Below are 19,129 nucleotides of genomic sequence, written 5' to 3'. Positions count from 1 at the left end.
ACCATTAATCTTAATTAACTTGGCATGAACAATTCTATGTAAGAGAGAGAATTAGAGAACTTGACAACAGTTGAGGATCGGATTTATGTGGAGCAGGTCCCCCCTCCAAAAGGATTTTGTATAATAATTGCTCCCATACAGAGTTTGATACAATACAAGCTTTGTGTTCCGTGAGACCTCGATGGTGCAATGAAGATAGATAACTTCATGCACCACAATTATGCCTATAACTTAGCTAAATGAAAGCTTTAACTTGTACCCGGCCTCAACCCAAGACCTCAAACACCTTCGAAGGTGGAGAGAGCTAGTAGGGAATGAGGATAGGGAAGAGGAAGAAGAAACATTGTTACGAGAAAGAAATAGATCCTCACTTACCATCACTCTTCTTGCTTAGCATAGCTTAATAGAATAGTAATGGAGATGGAGAAGATGGCAATCTTTAGCATTGAAGCATGGCTCTTGGTTGGGTCTCCATTCCATAGACAAGAGTGTTGGTGTAGGCTCTCAACTTCTCAACAAGCTTGGAGAAGGAGATAGAGTTCTTGCACTTAGCACTTCACACAATGAGTGTGTGTGTGTGTGCGTGCGTGCGTGTGTGTGTGTGTGTGTGTGTGTGTGTGAGTATACCCTCCAAGATAGCCCCCCAAGTTGCATGGTCGGCCCCCTATTTTTGGCCTTGCTTGAAGGTCATTGGCTCTCTCAATCCTAGACAATCACAAGCATGGGCCATAACTAGCGATAGGGGTAGTCTTTGGACAAGTGTCCTCCTTTTCCCTTTGAGAGAGAGGGCTTGATAAATGCTTAACATTTAATTTAATTAGTTAAATTTTCATTGGTCTTTTCTAGGGCACAACCAATAGGCTTTAGGCACACTATGGGGTTGCTAGGGCCTTGACATGTGTCCTATATGCCTCTTTGAGCAAGGGGTGCCCCTTGGGTGAGGGGAAGGACATCCATGCATATCCCCTCCTTGTAGAGCTCGCCCCCTTCTTTGTAGGCATAGCTTTACAGCATTGTGCCGACGTTCTTGTTTTTGGCACCTTTTGCAAAGCCAACTTTCTTGTAGAGCTTGCCCCCTTCTTTGTAGGCATAGCTTTAGAGCATTGTGCCGACGTTCTTGTTTTTGGCACCTTCTTCTCAACAATGCAAAGTTGGCTTCGTTGAGAGGAAGGGACAAAGAAAGCAAGCACTTGCACATTGAATGTAGCGTTCACCACAATAGCTCAACGGCAAACAAGGTGACACAAGCTTCAACATGGCTTTAAGCCCGTGGGAAACCTACCTAAGAAATCACATTTCATTTTGGTATCATCTTTGCCGCTGCCAGTGACTTCTTTGACTTTGTAGGATGACCGATGCGCGTGCGTCATAGTGACACCATGCGCCTGTCATGTTCCTTCATAAAAAGGTTTTTTTTTTCCCATCAAAGCAGATTATAAGAAAGAGGAAGCAAAAATTACAACTGACCCAGAACTGAGTAAGATGGCCATGACGGGAGACTCTTTTCCATGTCCGCAACTCCGCAGTATATTAAACGCCAACGCTGATCCGTCGGCGCGGACGATGGTCTGGTTACGATTCTGGTACACCAATGACGAAGACGCATTCGTCACGTTTCGCATATATACCGCGCGCTGGCTTATTATATGAAGCGCCGCCTGCTGCATGCGTAATCCTGGCTACCGCGGCCGCTGCACATACTTGGCTGCTAATTAATAAGGGAGGCCAATATTAGAACTAGGCGACTTGGCCTCTTCCTCTCAGGTGGAAGAATCCGCTCCCTTATAGTATGATGCCATAGTATATTTGCCCCCTCCACTGACCCTTTCCAGCAATTAGACGACTGCTTTGGATTTATAAAGAGCTAGTTAGCAGAGCAGCGCTGCATTATCTGCACTCTGACCTGTCCCCGTTTCATGTTGTCCCAAATCTGTGTAATTAATCCTAGTGGCCACTAGTAGCGCCGTACCTATCAGTAGCTAAGAATGCATACCTCTACCCGTCTTCTTTCTGGATTCACCTTGATTGCAGTGGTTTAGGGTAGACGTAGTCCCATCTTCTACTATATACTTAGTACTGTCTGAATATACTGTATATAACCTGCAAATTAGTCCAAATACAATTGCAGGTGGAGTCAGATGATACAGGCTGGAATGAATTGTCACATGTTGTTGGGGTGGAGGGTTCCCCGTCCTCAATTAGCAGTGACCGCTCATCAGTCTTGATCTCAGCCTGCAAGCGCCGCGGATCACTAGATGGCCTGCAAGGCCCTGCTCCAAAAATCTCGAAAAAGCGCAAACCCATTAAGCAGCAGCGCTTTAGCAATTTAAGTCCTAGAGACGACAATCTTAGTATTGATCAGGAGCTGGGTGTGGGGGATCCACCACAGATCCTGCGAGCTAAAATGACGTCCCAACCATATTCGACCACTTTCAGGAAGTTCTACGCAGACAAGTCCAATTTCAAGGAGATTGTGCACCAATTTACAGGCATTAACCCAGCAGTCCATGAGCTCCAATCGTGCTGCACGTCCCCTCAAGGTCCACCACTACCTCATGTTCCTTCTTGCAGGTGCAACTATCAGGCTGTCCACCGGATGCCTCGCAGAGATGCTTTACTTGCAAATGCTGTGTCCCAAAGCCTAAGAACTCTTGAAACTATCTCTGCCTGTTTGCTGCTCACTGCAGAATCTCCGCAGCAATCTAGATCTTCAAGCCAGCCGCTAAGCACAGCTTTGCAAGCACTGCTGAATCTACCACAAGGTTTGGAGATGGCAAACACAAGCCAGCAGCTTCCACTCACCATCATGAGTACTAGTACAGTAATCCCCACTGAAGGCCTGACTGAATCGATCGGTCAAGTGCCCATATCATCTTTGAGTACTACCATGTCTACGACGGAGCTAACACCCGTTCCTAGTGCTAACAATGACAGCTTCCTGGTCTCCCTTGCTTCTCTCCTTTTAACGCACGTTGCTTCACAGTCCCAGCTATTACAAGCCCTTGATAATTCACGGTCCCATGACCACGTGAAGCACCTCTAGATCTGCAAATCTTTTGCATGAGAGGGGTCATTTAGTGCGTCTATGTAATTCTGGTTCCTGCCTTCAGGCAAAGAAGAATACTGTGGATTAATTCGAGCATGCATATTCTTCTTTTTAGCTTGTGTATCTGCGCTCCTGAAAAGGCCAGTGTAAAAATATCTGCGCTCCTGAAAAGGCCAGTCAATGGCTTTGGCTTTTTGTCCACACCTAGGAAAGTTTTGGTAGACATTTCTTTAGTAATAAGTTCTTATAGGATTACAAACAAGTGAAAGGGTCATGGTAGCTTTCTAAAACAATAAGAAAGGGATAAAATCATTAGGTTGAGTTCATCTAGAAACTTAGTGTTAGAGAAAGGATTGCCTCAACATAGCCTTGAGCCAGTTGAAATTCGAGACTAGCAGGTTGCAAACCATGGTAAAGGGAAGAAAAACCAGTGAAATATATAAGAAAATAGTTCAACATTCATGCGAATTTTAAACTTTTGCTAGTATTTTCGGTTTACTTCTTTGTGGGGAGGAAACTCGGCCATGGTCGTTTAATAAAAGGGACTTTCCCAAATATTGACTAGAATTAAGTTATAGAATGAAAGAAAAGGCAAGCCATGTGAGGATGTGAAACAAAATGTGAAATAAAAAGAACTCATCAATATATATATATGTGTGTGTGTGTGTGTAAATATAAGTATATGTGTGTATATGTATCTATAGAATTTACTAGAATTATGTAAGGTGAAGCTTTAGTGTAACATTCTAAAACAATAGAATGCAATAAAAGTCAAGACATGTCATATATATGAAATGAAAGGTGAAGTAGAAAGATCCATGTGCTATTTTGAAACGGAAATAACATTTAAGGTAAGTCTCAATCATCACTGAAAACATTGAAAATATGCCTAACCCAACTTCTCTCTAAGGCTTCTTTTAAAAAGCCAATTAAAAAGCGTAACGATGATTTGAGAGTGCATGTCTTTCATAGTTCGCGTGGAGCAGTAGGTGGGAGTAGAACTGTGAACATTCCATTTCCAACTCTGTTGAAATCGGCAGAGTTGAGCAAGGGTGGCATAGTGGGGTTTCGTCAGCAGGCGGGGGTTAACCCTGCCCGTGCGGATGCGCCCTTAGATGGGGCCTCCAAGGGCACAGGTAATTGTAAGAGAGATGGGACATCTTGAAATGACAAGCCTTCACACTCACTCTGAAAGGTTTGAATTCCAACTAGACCTCGAAGAGTTCTTATAGGTCTTCCAGGTGCAGTTAGTGGAGGGAGTGATCGAGGGGGTAATTGAAAATATCTAACCCCTCTCCATGAAGGCCCCTCTTACAAACAACTACACAACTATCATGTGATTTGTTGCCACCATGGACACCTTTTTTTTTTTGTGGCAAAACTCACAATTGTGAGTGATTGTATGATAAAAGTCCCAATAGATATGCAAATCAACCTCAAACTCAGGCTGAACCTTGAGGGACAAAGGGTTACAACCGAGCCTAGTTACAAGTACCTAGTAGCTCTTTGAGTTCCCCTTTCCAATGTCAAAACCTTTGACATATACTCGCTAAGCTCTAACCAAGCTACGATTAGATTACCAACTCCCAGTTCCTAGAGTATGATGTCACTCAAACACCTCAAGAGACAATATCTTCGATCCAAAGCGCATCAATGACTAGTAATCTTGCAAGTGTATCGCACTCTACGTACAAACTGATGAAGATAGTCTAGTGCTTCTTTGTCATGCCCATGTAACACATCCTTGCAATAAGTGCAATTCAAAGGCAACATCTTCGATGAAAAGATCATCACTTACTTTTTGTGGTCCCTTAGCAACCAATCTAGCTTTGTACTTAGGCTTGGGATCATCATATGTAAACTTCTTCTTCTAAACCTATCTACAAGGTAATGCCTACTTGCCTTTTGGCAACTCCCATGTTTCATTGTTGACAATCAAATCATACTCTGGTTGTATGGCTTGCTCTCACTTAATCTTGTTATGCATTTGCATGGCTTCTTTTTAACAAGATAGTTCACTGCAATCAATCAACATAACATAGTCGAACCGTAGCTGAAACTGCTCAGGTGAATGCAAAGATATTCTAGATCATCTCAATCATTAACTATTGATCATTGCATTTTCAGTTGGAGTGCTGATAGTGGAAGGTGCATCTCTAGTATTGTGAGTTTTCATTGAATCTAAGGCAACATTATCGTGCCATTTTGCAGGCAAGAGGTGAAAGACAAATATCGGCGGGATGCATTTTAGGATTTTTCTTACCTTATGTTTGATGTGAGGGTACTGTTATCATGCTAGCTGTGGATTTTGGGGCCATTACCTCTCATTTGATGCCTATGAGCCAATTAGATGTATGGAAACTGCCAAAGTCTAGATTTATGGGATGAGGCTATAGTGCTCGAACACTTTCCAAGTTTGTCTTTACGGCTCGCCAATTGGAGTCCACAAGGGAAATTTAACATTATCTAGGGAGTGGATATGTAGTTTTTAGACCGGCCCCAAGATGTGTGCAAGGTGACTGATTTCAATTTGCTAGGGTTTTTTCTTCATAGCTTCTAACACGGGCTACACAACGTGCTTATGATGTTCAAAATAGATCTTGAAATGGCCAATTTATACCCATTTTACTTATGGTATGCAAAGGAGTTGTGCTTTTCCCATTTCATTGGGTGGGAGAAATGCAATGCAGTGATGAGTTGTTTTAGAAAGTCGATGGACTTTACTGCATCAGATATGGGCTCCAAATGGTTGATATATGCTCATATTAGTCAATTTTGAGTTTAATGGCCTCTAGGCATCTAACGACGATGTTGGTTTACTATTGTGATAGGTGGATTTAGTGTTCTATGGATCAAAAGTGATGCTTATGTTGCAGTCCTTCATGTCGAGACAAAATCACATTTTTTGGGGATTAATTTGGAGCTCAAATCAGGATTTTGGAACCGTAAAAACCTTGGGAGGCCAACTTTTGTGAGTCTTGTGAGAGTTAGTAAGGGGATGTGGCTCACACAAGGAGGAGGCTGATATGGGCCAGCTCATGAAAGAGTAGTAAAGGATTGGGGTTCACACAGGGAGGAGGTTGGCATGGACCAGCTCATGTAAAGAGTAGTTGGTAACTCTAGTAAAGGATTGGTTTTCACGTGAAATAGGTGGTGCAAAAACAAACACGAATGCTTGAAGGGAGAAGAGAGAGCAGCTCCCCACTAGCACTACCACTAGTGCAAAAAAGAGGAGGGGCAAATAGTAATAATAATAATTATTTTTGGGGAAAGGTGGGTGGGTGGGGGGGGGGGGGGGGGGGGGGTGTGGTCATTCAACACTAAGTTGGTAACCTAATACAATATAAAAAATGTCTCTTTAGGGTTTTGAAAAAACCCTCTAAGCTCATACAAGATCCATTATTTTTGAAAATTCTTTCTTGTGACCTCAAACAAGCATTTCCATAAATCGCAAACAAAGGACGTTTACAAGTTCCTTATGGACTTGAAGGATTGGTTTCCCCCCCTAAACAAACTAGTGAGGCACACAATGACTCCAATCTGTAGAAGGCACGGACCATTCCTAGAAAGAATGATGTAGATCAAAAGCTTCTAGAATTAGTAGCTAGCAAGTTACCATAGTAATTGAGTGCACATTCAGTCAAACACCAGTCCGAGAGCCTATAAATAAGACACCCACTATTCATTTTTTGAGGACCTTATAATCATCTTCTAATGACATCTTATATTGTTGTGCTCTCTCTCTCTCTCTCTCTCTCTCTCTCTCTCTCTCTCTCTCTCTCTCTCTCTCTAACTCCAAAGCCATTTGTTAGCATACTTAAAACTCACTGGTTGTACTCTAACTATTCTAAATACAATTCCAGTTGTAGTTCCAATCACAACATCTCGTAATTTCATTTTTGAGTTCCGTCTTTGAGTACTCTGAAGTGCTATCTGAATTCTTTGAATAATCTAACATCTGTAACTCTAAGTATCAACGTGGAATAGCTGTCAGAACACATCTAGCTAATTCCATTTGGAGATTACAGAGCTTTGAGCTCAATTTCTCTAGCTAGGTATTAGAATAATTGTATGTCAGCAATGGAAACCAGAAAGAGCACAAGAGGCTGTAGACTAACCACTCGATCCAGGGAGAACATCGACAGTCATTCCGATTCTAGAGGAGACCACAGGGAGAACATCGACAGTCATTCCGATTCTAGAGGAGACCAAATTAGGCTCTGACACTGATCACCACCCTGGGAATGAAACTGATGTTGCTCCAGGAGGGGGCACTGCTGAGGAATCACGGGATTCATAGCATTCCAATCATTCTAGGCATCGGAGAGCTGAAAGGGCAGAGAGGAGAAGTCGGTTTCATAAAAGGAAAAAACATACTTATGAGAGTGAAGGGAGTCAAAGAGCTCATCGCTTATCACATAAGGCGGCCAAGAAGACAGTAGAAGAGACAGTCTCAAAGAGAGAGATAGAGAATTGTGAGGCTGATACCGATCATTATAACAGGAAGAATTCAAGAGACAAGAAGCTAGCACACAGAACTAGATTAAGTAAAATCAATGAACATTCCAAAAGCCTAAAAAATTATTTTCGAGGATTCAAATGTGGGAAAAAGGATGACCCTGATATACACATACAAGATTTTGAGAAATATGCAGAGCTGAAAGACATTGATGAAGATGAATGGGGGGAGTACTTTTCCCAAACATTGAAGGAAGCAGCTCAAAAATGGTACTACCATTACCTAGCCCGCTGCCTGAGATTACACAACAAGCTCATCAAAGCCTTTAAGCTAGAATATTCAGACAATGTGGGGGATGAAGATGTTCTTTATGAGCTTGATAAGATCAAGCAAGGGAAGTTGTAAGACAGGAGCTATGTGGAAAAAAATCAAGGAATTGACTAGACATACAAGAACCTCCCTCGAAGAAACGAATGAGAACTTGGTTCTTGAACGAATTTGGAAGTACAAAATTGAGAGAGCAAGAGGTACCAATACCGATGAAGAAATTTAATGACCTAGTACAAAGGGCACTAAAATTGGAGCAATAGACAAAGAAGGAAAAGGTCCACAGGAGAAGACAATCTAGTGACAATACATGTTCTACTGAAGAGAGCTCTGGGTCCACTTCCAACTCCACTTCCTATGACAACAAATCACATGAGAAAGGCAAAGCCAAATAAGAGGGGGTCCATGACTAGGAAGATTGAAGAAATATCGAGACAGATTGCTGAGATAGCAAAGACAATACCCTCAACTAGGAGAGCATAAATCTAGTGTTCCAATTGTCGATCAAAAACACATGTCCAATTAATGTTCCCAATGCACTGATAGTCATTTTTCGGCTTTACAATTTTCGAACAATAAGCTACTACCCTTCAGCCTTGCAATAAGCATATTCTCTTGGGTAGGCTATCTTTGCAAAGCAACAAAACATTTTATCCAAGGAACATGTTTGAAAAATTCACCTGCTCTTCTCATTGTACATTGGAGTGTGTGAGTTACCAATTATCTCTCCAAATAAGAAAAAATATAAAACTAAAAATTCCTAAAAATATTATGGCCACACTTTGCGTGTAAATATTTTGCCTTATCTTCGGCGTGACTATAATATAATTTTAATTACTCTACTATATAAGAGTTATGTGTATACTCTTTTAGGTTGTGTAAATGCGACGCTTAAATAAGCCACCTTACATTTTAATCATCCATAATACATTCTAATAGCGCCCATGCATACATCTCATGCATTTGATGTCCTCACTCATGCTTCCACTAAGCTAGGTGTGACTCCATTCTAGCAAAATTTGCAAAGAAATCATTTCATTCCCTCAAGATGAGTTTTCTCTTATCTATTATATCTATTTTTCTTACAATAGAAAATTAAACTCACAATCACCTGCCATGCTAATCAATAATTGAGGGACACCTATTTTATTTTGTTACTATTACTATTATTTATATTTCTAGCTCTTTATCATAAAATCCTAACACAAGATGTTTGTTCTTCCCACTTGTACATACTTTATTTCATAAAAAACTATCATCCATACATGTGTAAAGGGAATCTCAATTATCAAATTCATGTCATGATGTATTGAGGGACACACTCTTGGAGCCACATAGAGGTTCAACCAAAAAGGGACCACAAGAAGACTTCTTGAAATCTTAAATCATATATGTTTTGGTGCGACTTACGTCCATCTCCCATCCGAATTTAAAGAATTCATGAATAGACAAAAGGTAACCCACAAGCTGAATAAAATCCTTGAACGTTTTCACAATTTATTGAGCTACCATTGGTGAGATATTGTTTTTATGGTGGACCCCACTTTGCCCACTTTTTCTCACAAGTCTCCCTAGTCTTCTCTCACCCTCCTTTAACCTTCCACACACACTCATTCCTCTCTATCAATCACTCAAACCTACACCTTCCATGGTTTTCATCACCCTCCTCACCATTACCCTCCCCTCTTATACCCATATCTCTTTAATTTTTGAAGCTCTACCTACATACATTATCTCCATATCTCTCTCTATTACTCCCATATTACAATTTTATTTCATCTTTTCAAAAGTGCATAAAAAATTTAGAAACCTAATCATGGTTATAACTCTACAAAAAGGGGGGTTATATCAACAAAAAACCCTCGTATTCTTGGAGGTGTTCAACTATGGAGGTGGCGTGAAGAAAAGATGATGAAGAAGAACGACGATCACTTTTGACAATCTACGCACGTGTGAGTCCAAGATATCTTAATGGTTCATCCATCTCGTTCACCCCTCTTTTGGAAGTCCTTGAAATCATTCTACCCATTGTAATTATATTACTAATTTCTTTTTAGTGATTATTGACATTAACTGCTAACCCTTTCTTGTAAAGTGCACCCACCTTGGAGTAGGTAACCTCACATAAAAATCACTTGCCTCTCTAGAATCTTCTCTATTTCACCGCAATAATTCTCTCCTCTTGAGCCCATATCCATGTGACTCAAGATACAAGAAAGACCCAATCTCATAAGAACATATAAAAAATTTCATAAACATGGTTTTCTATGTAAATGTTGATCAAGAGATAATCCTAATAAGGGCTCTACTCACCTATAAATAGATCCCTTTTCCCTTTGTTAATGTCATGATCTCTACACTATTTCTCACTACATTGAGCATACCATTCTACATCTCAGTTGTAGGGAGAGAGAGTGAGCTCTTTATACACCATCACTTATGGTGTATAAGAAAGCTTAATTGAGCTAGGTTGTAGCATTGCAAGGGAGTGAGTGATTCATAACTTCCAATAAAAGTACCTACTTTTGCAAATCAATTGAATCAACGATTTCGGTGCAACCGCCGTTCAAAACTATCATGAGTGTTGAATGCTGGCTCACGACCTAACTCAACAAAACCTTCTTTTCTAAAAGTTATGAAATGCTGCGGATTATGGTTAAAATATCATTTGTAATGAGTAGTTAGCCTAGTTGCAAAAGTCAGGGTGCAATGGAACTGCCGGATTGTAAATAAAAAGCCATTTTACTCCTGGAACCCAATTTTAGGTTTAACACTAGGTTGGTAACCTAACAGGACATAAAAGTGTCCTTTCAGGGTTTTGAAAAAAACCTCCAAAACCATAGTAGATCCACTCATTTTGTAAAATCCTTTCATGAGGTTATAGTTCAAGGACTACTACACATGTAAAAAATAAGAAACTTGTAAAATTTCTAGTCTTTTGGTCACACCAAGCCTCCAAAGTTGATGGACCAGTACATTTTCATCAAAACAGTCATTTCTTACATTTTGTTGCATAAAAATAAGATTAGGGATTTTTGTAGGACTTGAGATAAATTTCCTAGTTAACTTCAATGGGTTGGTGATCAGAACATATGATTGCTTCTCACTCACTATTTTTTGTTTTGCCAAAAGAAATAGGTACAAAAAAGTTGAATTTTTACCATTCTGCAAACCTATCATCAAAGTTTCTATAGCCATGCTCAATACAAATAATATATGCATGTTTTCTTAGTTCCCTATTGTCCTTTAGGTTCATAAGGAGCCATGGAGCATGTCAAAAGAATATTACATCTCTTACCAAGGGGAATCTTGGGGACAAAGATGAAGTGCTAAATACAGCAAATATGAAAAAACTGGGTTTAACATTATGAGTTGTAGAATCCCATAGAAACTATTCAATATCTAGCCAAATTTGATCCTTATGACTAGATATGGTTACTACCTACAAAATGCATGTAGTTGTCACAAGAAACTAACAATATTGAAAAAACTATACTTGATATACTAGAATGTTTCGTTTTCTTCTGTAATTGAAACAATCAACCATCGTTGCCTACTATGCAAAATAGGGTATTAGGTGCTCCAAAACTCAAGGAATATTAGCTTTATGTTACAATATGCGACATAGAAAATCAAAACTGCATTTGGATATCATGAAAGCCACCAAAAAAATCATAGAAGAGCTAAAATTGGCTAAAAAACAGGATTTGACATTTTTTGTAATTTGGTCATAACTTACAACTTTAACATTTATTTCTCCCTAGAAGCATCAGGACATGTTGAGGACTACTAAAGATAGTTCTCTAGCATTATAGACCTCACAAACATGAATTCTAGAGTGGTATAGTTGCAAAAAGTTGAAAAAAACCAAAAACAGGACCCGTTTTTTCACACAGTTTAGGTTGTGAAATGTTGTGCAAGGACAAGGTTAAAGATGGAATTGATATTCCAAAAAAATGTCGAGTTTTTTTCAGCTCATGAGACAACTTTCTAGATGCACCTCAAAATACATTTTGAAACTCTTGACATAATTCAAGGAAAATGGTCACTTAACAGGACATAAAAGTGTCCCATTACCAACCTAGTGTTAACCTATGGTAGCCTTACTATATAGGGTACCTAGGTCATTTTGTAAAGAGAACTTTTATCATAATCAAGTTTTAAGCTGCCATCGACTGTGTGTGAGAGGGGAAGAGACAGAGTGTGAGCTTCATCCTGGCGATACTCCCCACTCATTCATCACATTGAAGATCCGGCAATACCATCGTACTAGGCTCGGTGAGAGCCATGCGACAATGCCAAGCATTCCTCGGGGAACAAAGTGAACGCCTAACGCATCTACGAGCCATATTTGGTTGTAAGTGTACAAAACAATGTCTATTTTCTGCTTGCAAGTAGTCATTAGAATTCTGGTGACATAAGCTACACAGAGGTACTCATAGATTTCAGTTTTGGGCACTTCAAAAATTCGGCTCTATCTTCATACGCATTTTTTGCATATGGATATAAAGCTAGGATTTTTAGTGTAGAGGCTTTGGGACAGGTGTGTCATGGTGATGTGATGGTGTTCCTTAAGTTTCATACAATTCTGGCATGGTTTGGTGAGTTTCCTTCCATTTGTGTGTATGTCGGTTGGGTGGTGTAGTTGAGAGTAGCAAGATTCTAGATTGTGTAGTTGAGAGTAGCAAGATTCTAGATTGTGGTTTAGTTAGCCTTCCAAAGTGTTGTATGCGTGGGATGGTCTCAGCCTGTTGACCAGCTAAAGAGATTGCCTCTCTGCACCTATTGTGTCATCTATGTCCTCGATTGACATTATGTTGATCTAGGTTGTGTTGTGTGCACTTTATAGGTTGTGTGATTTGCTCCCGCAACATTGACGCCATTGTCGAGGATACAAGGACTTAGGTAGGTATTCCTACAAACACTCTTGTAATGGTTGCTTGTTTTAGTTTTGGCTAAAGAAAGCATTTTTCTTAAGTGGATCCGAAAGAGTTTATTCCGAGATCAAGTGGATAGCCAAGAAGCGTGTGTCTTGCAGAGGGTCTACGACTAGGTAGATTTAGTTAGGATTTGTAGATTAGAGTATTTGTTGGTGGTCGAGTGGTTTGTGAGGTCATAAAAGCATTGCTAGTCCGTGTGTGGCATTGAAGCGTTTTTTTACTCATAAATGAAAAACCCCTTATGATGTGTAGGAGTAGCTTTAGGTAAGTGATCTGATTCTGATCTAGAGTTATTCATCATTAATTTATTTGCTAACGTGCTTGTTTGCATTTAGAATCCCTAAAAGTTTGCTTTTGAGAAAAAAATATAATAAACAGCTTTCTGTTGACATTTTTGCATGAATGATTGATGTTGAGCATATAAGAGGGCATGCACAAGGGTTCTGTGAAGAAAAAATCAAATGATGTAAACTTGGACATGATACACATATGATGTCTCAAGAGGCATTTAGAGACCAAATTTGAAAAATTTGACCTGACCAAAGTGTTCAAAAGGGGGGTTTTTATCCTAAGTACACCTTGAGACTAGTATTTTGGCCAATGGTGACACCCAAAAGACAAAAGACTGAGTGTCTGAAAAAAAAAAGGGAAACTTGTGATCCTGAGCATATTTTTGCATGAAAACTGGTAGAAGTGCTTGAAAACAAGTGCTTGAGACTTGGGGATGCCTGTGAATAAATTCTGTTAAAAATTCATCAGCAGACATCATACACGTATGATGTCAGAAGGATGATTTTGGTAGTAATTTTGAACTTTTGACATTATACTGATCTTCTGCATGTTGTGTTGAGCACATGCACCAAATCTCATTTCCTTAGGCTTATAGATTGGAAACTGAAAGGATTTTACTCTTTAAGGGATTGCCTTGTCAAAAAGTGGTGATTGCACATATTCTTGTGTAGATTGCACATATGCTTGTTCTATACACCAAGGAGCACCTTTGGTAGAAACATAACTGAATTGTGACCACTTGGAAATCATAGGTGTATGATGTCTTAGAGGCCAAATCTGAGGTCAAAAGTTACAATTTAGTGCACCCCTGTCATCTACAGCATTTAGGAAGCATATATACCAAATTTCATCAAATTTGAAGCATTTTTGGGCTTGCAAAGACCACAAGATGCATCAAGGAAAGTGAATGCTTGTATTGGCCATAACTTGCCCAAAAAGTGTTGAAATTCAATTTTGAAACTTGTTGTGAGTTTCGAGTATAGTGAGGAACCTTTGGAGTGAATTTCACTTCAAACTGACGAGTTAGACATCATATACGTATGATGTCTAGAGGACTCTTTTAGGGACCAAAATTGAAATCTGAGCATACTAGGGTGTTAAGCAGCACAAGACAAGCGCCAGATCTGACAACCCAATTGCACTTCTAACCACACAAGGGGTTGGGAAATGATGATTTAAACTTGCTTGCAAAATTTCAACTCATTTGGACATATACTTTTGCATTTGAAGAGATTTTTGATGATACAAGAAGGTAAAGGTGAAACAGTGGTGATTTTGAGCAATTTTGACATCCAAAATTTGTTGTGATCACATATTCTTGTTGTATGCATCAAGGAGTACATTGGGTAGACGCACAAGTAAGATCTGAGCAAAAAGACATCACACACGTATGATGTCTTAGAGGCCAGATTTGGGTCAAATAAGACATTTGAGTATACCCTAGTGTCTTAGAGCATAAAAGAAGTCCCTAGCCAAAATTTCATTGAATTTGGAGCTCATTAGAGCTTGCAAAAGACAAAAGGCAGAAACGGGGTAGATTCATGCTTATATTGACCATAACTTGCACAAATAGTGTTCAAATTTAATTTTGAAAATTCCTGAGAGCTGCTTGAGTGATAGAGAGTTAGTGAAACAAAAATCACTTCATTTTGCTACAAAAGATATCATAGGCGTATAATGTCTCAAGTGCGAAATTAGAAGTCAAAACTTGTATATGAGTTCACATAAGTATTTACCAGCATAAAATAAGCCTAGAGACCAAGTTTCATTCAATTTCAATCACTTTTGACTTTGTAAACCTTCTCGGGAAGTTGCAGACAACCAAACAAAAAAAGGAATGGTAGACCTGACTAAAAGTGTCAGAATCACAAGCTTCATAAGCAACTAATGTGATGAATATGCATGCCGCTCCAAACCAGCCTTTGCCAAACACTAGGCCCTAGTGTGCATGCATTTAGCAAAAACAAATCCGAACTTGCATATCCATGATCATACTTGCCAATAATTATGGCTAATGTGATGCTCCTAGCACACATGAAAGAGGAGTGTAAATAGTTCTGAAAAGAAACTAAATACTTTCTATTGCAATCATTTGTAAGCCTTGCTGAAACCTTTGAACCATAATAGAAGGTGAGACATTCATCACTTCTGGATGAAAGCATGTTAACCTGTCACGCTTTTTGTGCTAGTTAGCAGTTTCCAGTTAGCACATCTTCGAAAAGTTGGGCGTCCGATAAATTTTTTACAAATAATATCAAAATTTGTCGGAGGTTGTACATTTGGATTCCTTGTTTCAAGTGCTTTCTATTGATATATCATATGTCATAGATCTTGGAGGTGTAGCTCAAGTTATTGTACTAGTTAGCATATGTCAAAATTGTGCTAGTTAGCATTGTCCGGGACATGAAAAAGCATGACAAGTTAACATGCTTTCACCCTTCTAGGTACAAACAATGAAGCCTTTTCATTAACAACTCATAGCTTTGCTATATGGATAAACAACCATCTATTATTTTTGTTTAGCCGCACTTGTACCGTAACAAGTCGTTCTGAGTATCCGACAATTTCTAGCCACTGATATTGTTCCTAATACATTGTGCTAAAAATGGTATAGAAAACAAATTCCACCAGCACCTAGGCACATTGTTGCGACACATAATTGAAATAGTGGACGCCAGTGTCAGTCCGAGAGATTCATATTCTCCACATGTGGAATATGTCTCATGTAAAAATGTCAAAAAATGAACATCCTTCAATGCCCAAAATTGTGTGCCAATTTCATGGATTTGAAGTAAACATCAAGATCTTGGAATAGGTTAGAAGCCTTGCTTCTCATTTATGTTGTCAAAGCACTTTGCTTTGTACAATAGGCAATTCTTGCCAACTTAAAAGTTAAAATGTAGAAAAACAAGAGAACTCGTGAATTGTCTAACTTGGTTTCCCTGCTATGTCTAGTTGTCTTGAGTTTTTGAAATAAAAAATCACTTAAATCTGTCTCATAGCCAGATGTTGCGGGAGAGAGAGTTGTCGTATGCACTATATACACCGTCTTTCCATATCATGAAATAACCTGCAGACACTTGTCAAGTCCCCTCCCAAGTCTGTATGCTTATAGCATATTCCAAACGGGGGAAGTCTCCTCTTTGCATGATACATTTCAGTAGCCCCACTTTGGATGCTTCCATTGCTCATAGCTACATATACTTTTTCTCGCAGACAAATGCCATAGCAAAAGAAAGTCGACCTTGTTGAGCATTTATAGATAATCAACCTTGTTGAATTGTACATTGTATCGAAAAACAAAAAAATACTTGCAAGAGATGTACCTCGTACCTGCTTGGCTTGATTACTGTTATCCTGTGGATCTGTAGATGGAGCCTTGCTGCCGTGATTTTTGTCATAACGTTGTCATACGTGAGACAGGGAAAGGAAAAGTAACCCTACTGAGTTGCGTAGACTGCTTTCCAGGCACTCATTGCCAATTACTTTTTGAAAACTTATCGGATCACATGCCACAAGCCTTCCCTGTACCGCCATGCCACAAGATTTGCCTGAACCTGGGGATCCAACATTGCCTAGGAGCCATGTCCTAGCAGAAATTCCAAGCCAAAAGTGGGAAATTGACATCCATAACTGTAGACTTCTGATGGTAGAATTCATTGGGCGAGCGACTATGCTCATAGCCGTTTAAGATATCACATGCCATGCATGAAAAACGTTGAACATGCTTAAGCATCTCGATGATCGACAAGTAATTGGCCTTCACTTGCTCAATGCATGCTTGTAATGCAGAGAGATCTAAAAAATTCAATGAATTCAGAATTGAAAACGTGAAAGTCAACTTGCTTACGGACGTTGGCAAGCCCTCTTCAAGCAGTGGAACCATGTCGTCGTATTCTTGATGTCCTTTATATCAACATTTTACACGTTGCATGATCATGCATGGCAAGATTCTCGTATCAAGATCCTTTGAAATTTTATTGTAGTCATAATGGTTGTCCCACCATGTCTTCTTGCAGTTGTGGCGATTTTCTCGCTGAAGCTCAAGCCTTGTTGAAGCTAAGCTTCACAAACTTGCCCCATCACCATCGTAGCTACATTGTGTGTGAATAAGCCATCCAACCCTTGCAGCATGGTGACTGCCATTACTCGCATGCCTGCTATGCTCTTTCCATGGCTATGACCACATGGGATGGGCCCCTTGGATTTCTCTTTGGGAAACCTTGGGCGCCCAATAACACCACAAAGTGTGAAAAAAATGAATCTGTAACCATGGCATCTGCAGCGTTTGGTTTCTGTGGTGTCTACAATTTCGCTCACCACGGGTGCTACGAGCACCTATATGGTGCATGGGAGGCACAAAAACTTCTCTAGTTTCCATGGAGATTCTATCAAGAGCACCCCCATGAAATTTTGTGTAGGTCTTTCATGGTTGCAAGGGGATTTTCCCATGGCCGTTCCCCGTGTTGGATCTGTCATGTACCACCAAGGAGTTGTGCCCATGACCTTGTCCTTCACGGCCCAAGCCCACAGAGAGAGAGAGAGAGAGAGAGAGAGAGAGAGAGAGAGGAAGAAGAAGAAGAAGAATAAGAAGAATAAGACATGCAACACCATGCAATCAAATTTTTCCCTTGTCTATAGCTCTCCCTTCCCTTGATCTCTGACACCCATATAAGACCTAGGAGACTAAGATGCCGGATCCACCACCCTACCACCCTATATATAGGTTGGCTCCTAGACCTAACCATAATTTGGATCCCCAGTCCACACTGGTCAAGTTCGAGCCCCCGGCTTGGGTCCTTGACCCACTAGGTCAAGCCTTGCTCCTTAGGATCCGTGTCCTTACAACAAGAGATAGAGAGAACGGAAACTGACCTGAGACCAAAGACCGACACAACTAGTCAAAAAACCAAGAGCAAACAAAATAGTTGGAAAGCTAGAAAGGCTAGGACGAAAGCACGTGTATGGAACGAGAGCAAAAATCCATGGCTGAGAGCCTTACCCAAGTTGAAGAGAAGATAATAAGACAATATGAGGAAAGTGTTGCACATTCTCTTATAGAGGCGACTCAACCTCCAGAAGAACCATCCACAAAGGAGAAATTGAGAAGTTCTAGCTCAAGAGGATCACTATTGGTCGAGAAGGTTAATGAGCCATTAGACGCCCTCCTAAAAGCTAATGAAACACGGCTCTAAAACAACCAAACCCAAGAACATAGATGGATGACATATTCATATGCGGAACTAGAAAAGGAAAGGTTTGAAATGTGCAAGAAAATGATTTCAAACAACCCAAGCTTTACTAGAACCACCAGTTGAGGATGTGGTCCTTGTCCCACCTACACTAGTAATCCCACCAAATAAGGAACAAAAGGAGCTATATTCCAGTCATGAGAGAACGGACAAAAGGTCAAGGACCCTGCATCAGGGCTCCGAGGGATTTCACATAGCTGTACCTAAGATTTATAAAGAAATTGATGGTCTTGACAAATTGTGGAAATAAGTCAGAGAGGCCAATGAAGCAAGTGAGATAAACAAACAAGTAAACTAGACAGGTGATGGAAGAAGAGTGTCTCTTCCATCAATAGAGGAGATTGAGACTAGATCTCAAATGAATCTAGAAGTGGAATCGTATTGGGGAGACAAAGGATTTATACAATCTATGGACAGTCAACCCCATTTGCTAAGAACACTATCATCCTATACGGGAGATACAAGGCCAAGTCAAATGTTATTGCAATCCCATCACAGAGACTGTCTTTCAATAAGGTCATTGATTCAAAAGGATTGATAGAAATTTTGTCGACATCAGTCACTTGTACGATAGCGTTAGCCGAGCTGCTCAGAATACGACCAAACATGTGGGCTACTGTGGGAAAATGCCTATAGAAATTTGGTGTTAAAATACCAATGACTCAAAGGGATCAAAGAGTTTGAAATGTTTTGGCTAAACACTTGGCCACTGCCACTAAACAAGGTAGGTGAGTACTATGAGAGAGAAAATGGGAACACCACTCTTCCCATGGTATTCCAAGGTGTAAAAACCATGGCAATCCTTGACAATGGG

At 40.0% G+C, this 19,129-nt stretch overlaps 1 protein-coding gene across 1 annotated transcript; it reads left to right on the top strand.

The window, feature by feature from the left end:
- Positions 1 to 1,680: 1,680 nt before the first annotated feature.
- LOC147432449 (uncharacterized) lies at positions 1,681 to 3,132 on the top strand. The gene has a single exon (XM_086491586.1). The coding sequence runs from the start codon at positions 2,405 to 2,407 to the stop codon at positions 3,041 to 3,043; it is 639 nt and encodes a 212-aa protein (XP_086347712.1). The 5' UTR covers positions 1,681 to 2,404; the 3' UTR covers positions 3,044 to 3,132.
- The last annotated feature ends 15,997 nt before the right edge of the window (positions 3,133 to 19,129 follow it).

This window comes from Adiantum capillus-veneris, chromosome 20 (genome assembly GCF_014529385.1).
Source record: "Adiantum capillus-veneris isolate H3 chromosome 20, ASM1452938v2, whole genome shotgun sequence".
In the NCBI taxonomy this organism is placed as follows: Eukaryota; Viridiplantae; Streptophyta; class Polypodiopsida; order Polypodiales; family Pteridaceae; genus Adiantum; species Adiantum capillus-veneris.
This window is presented reverse-complemented; position numbering and strand designations above follow the sequence as displayed.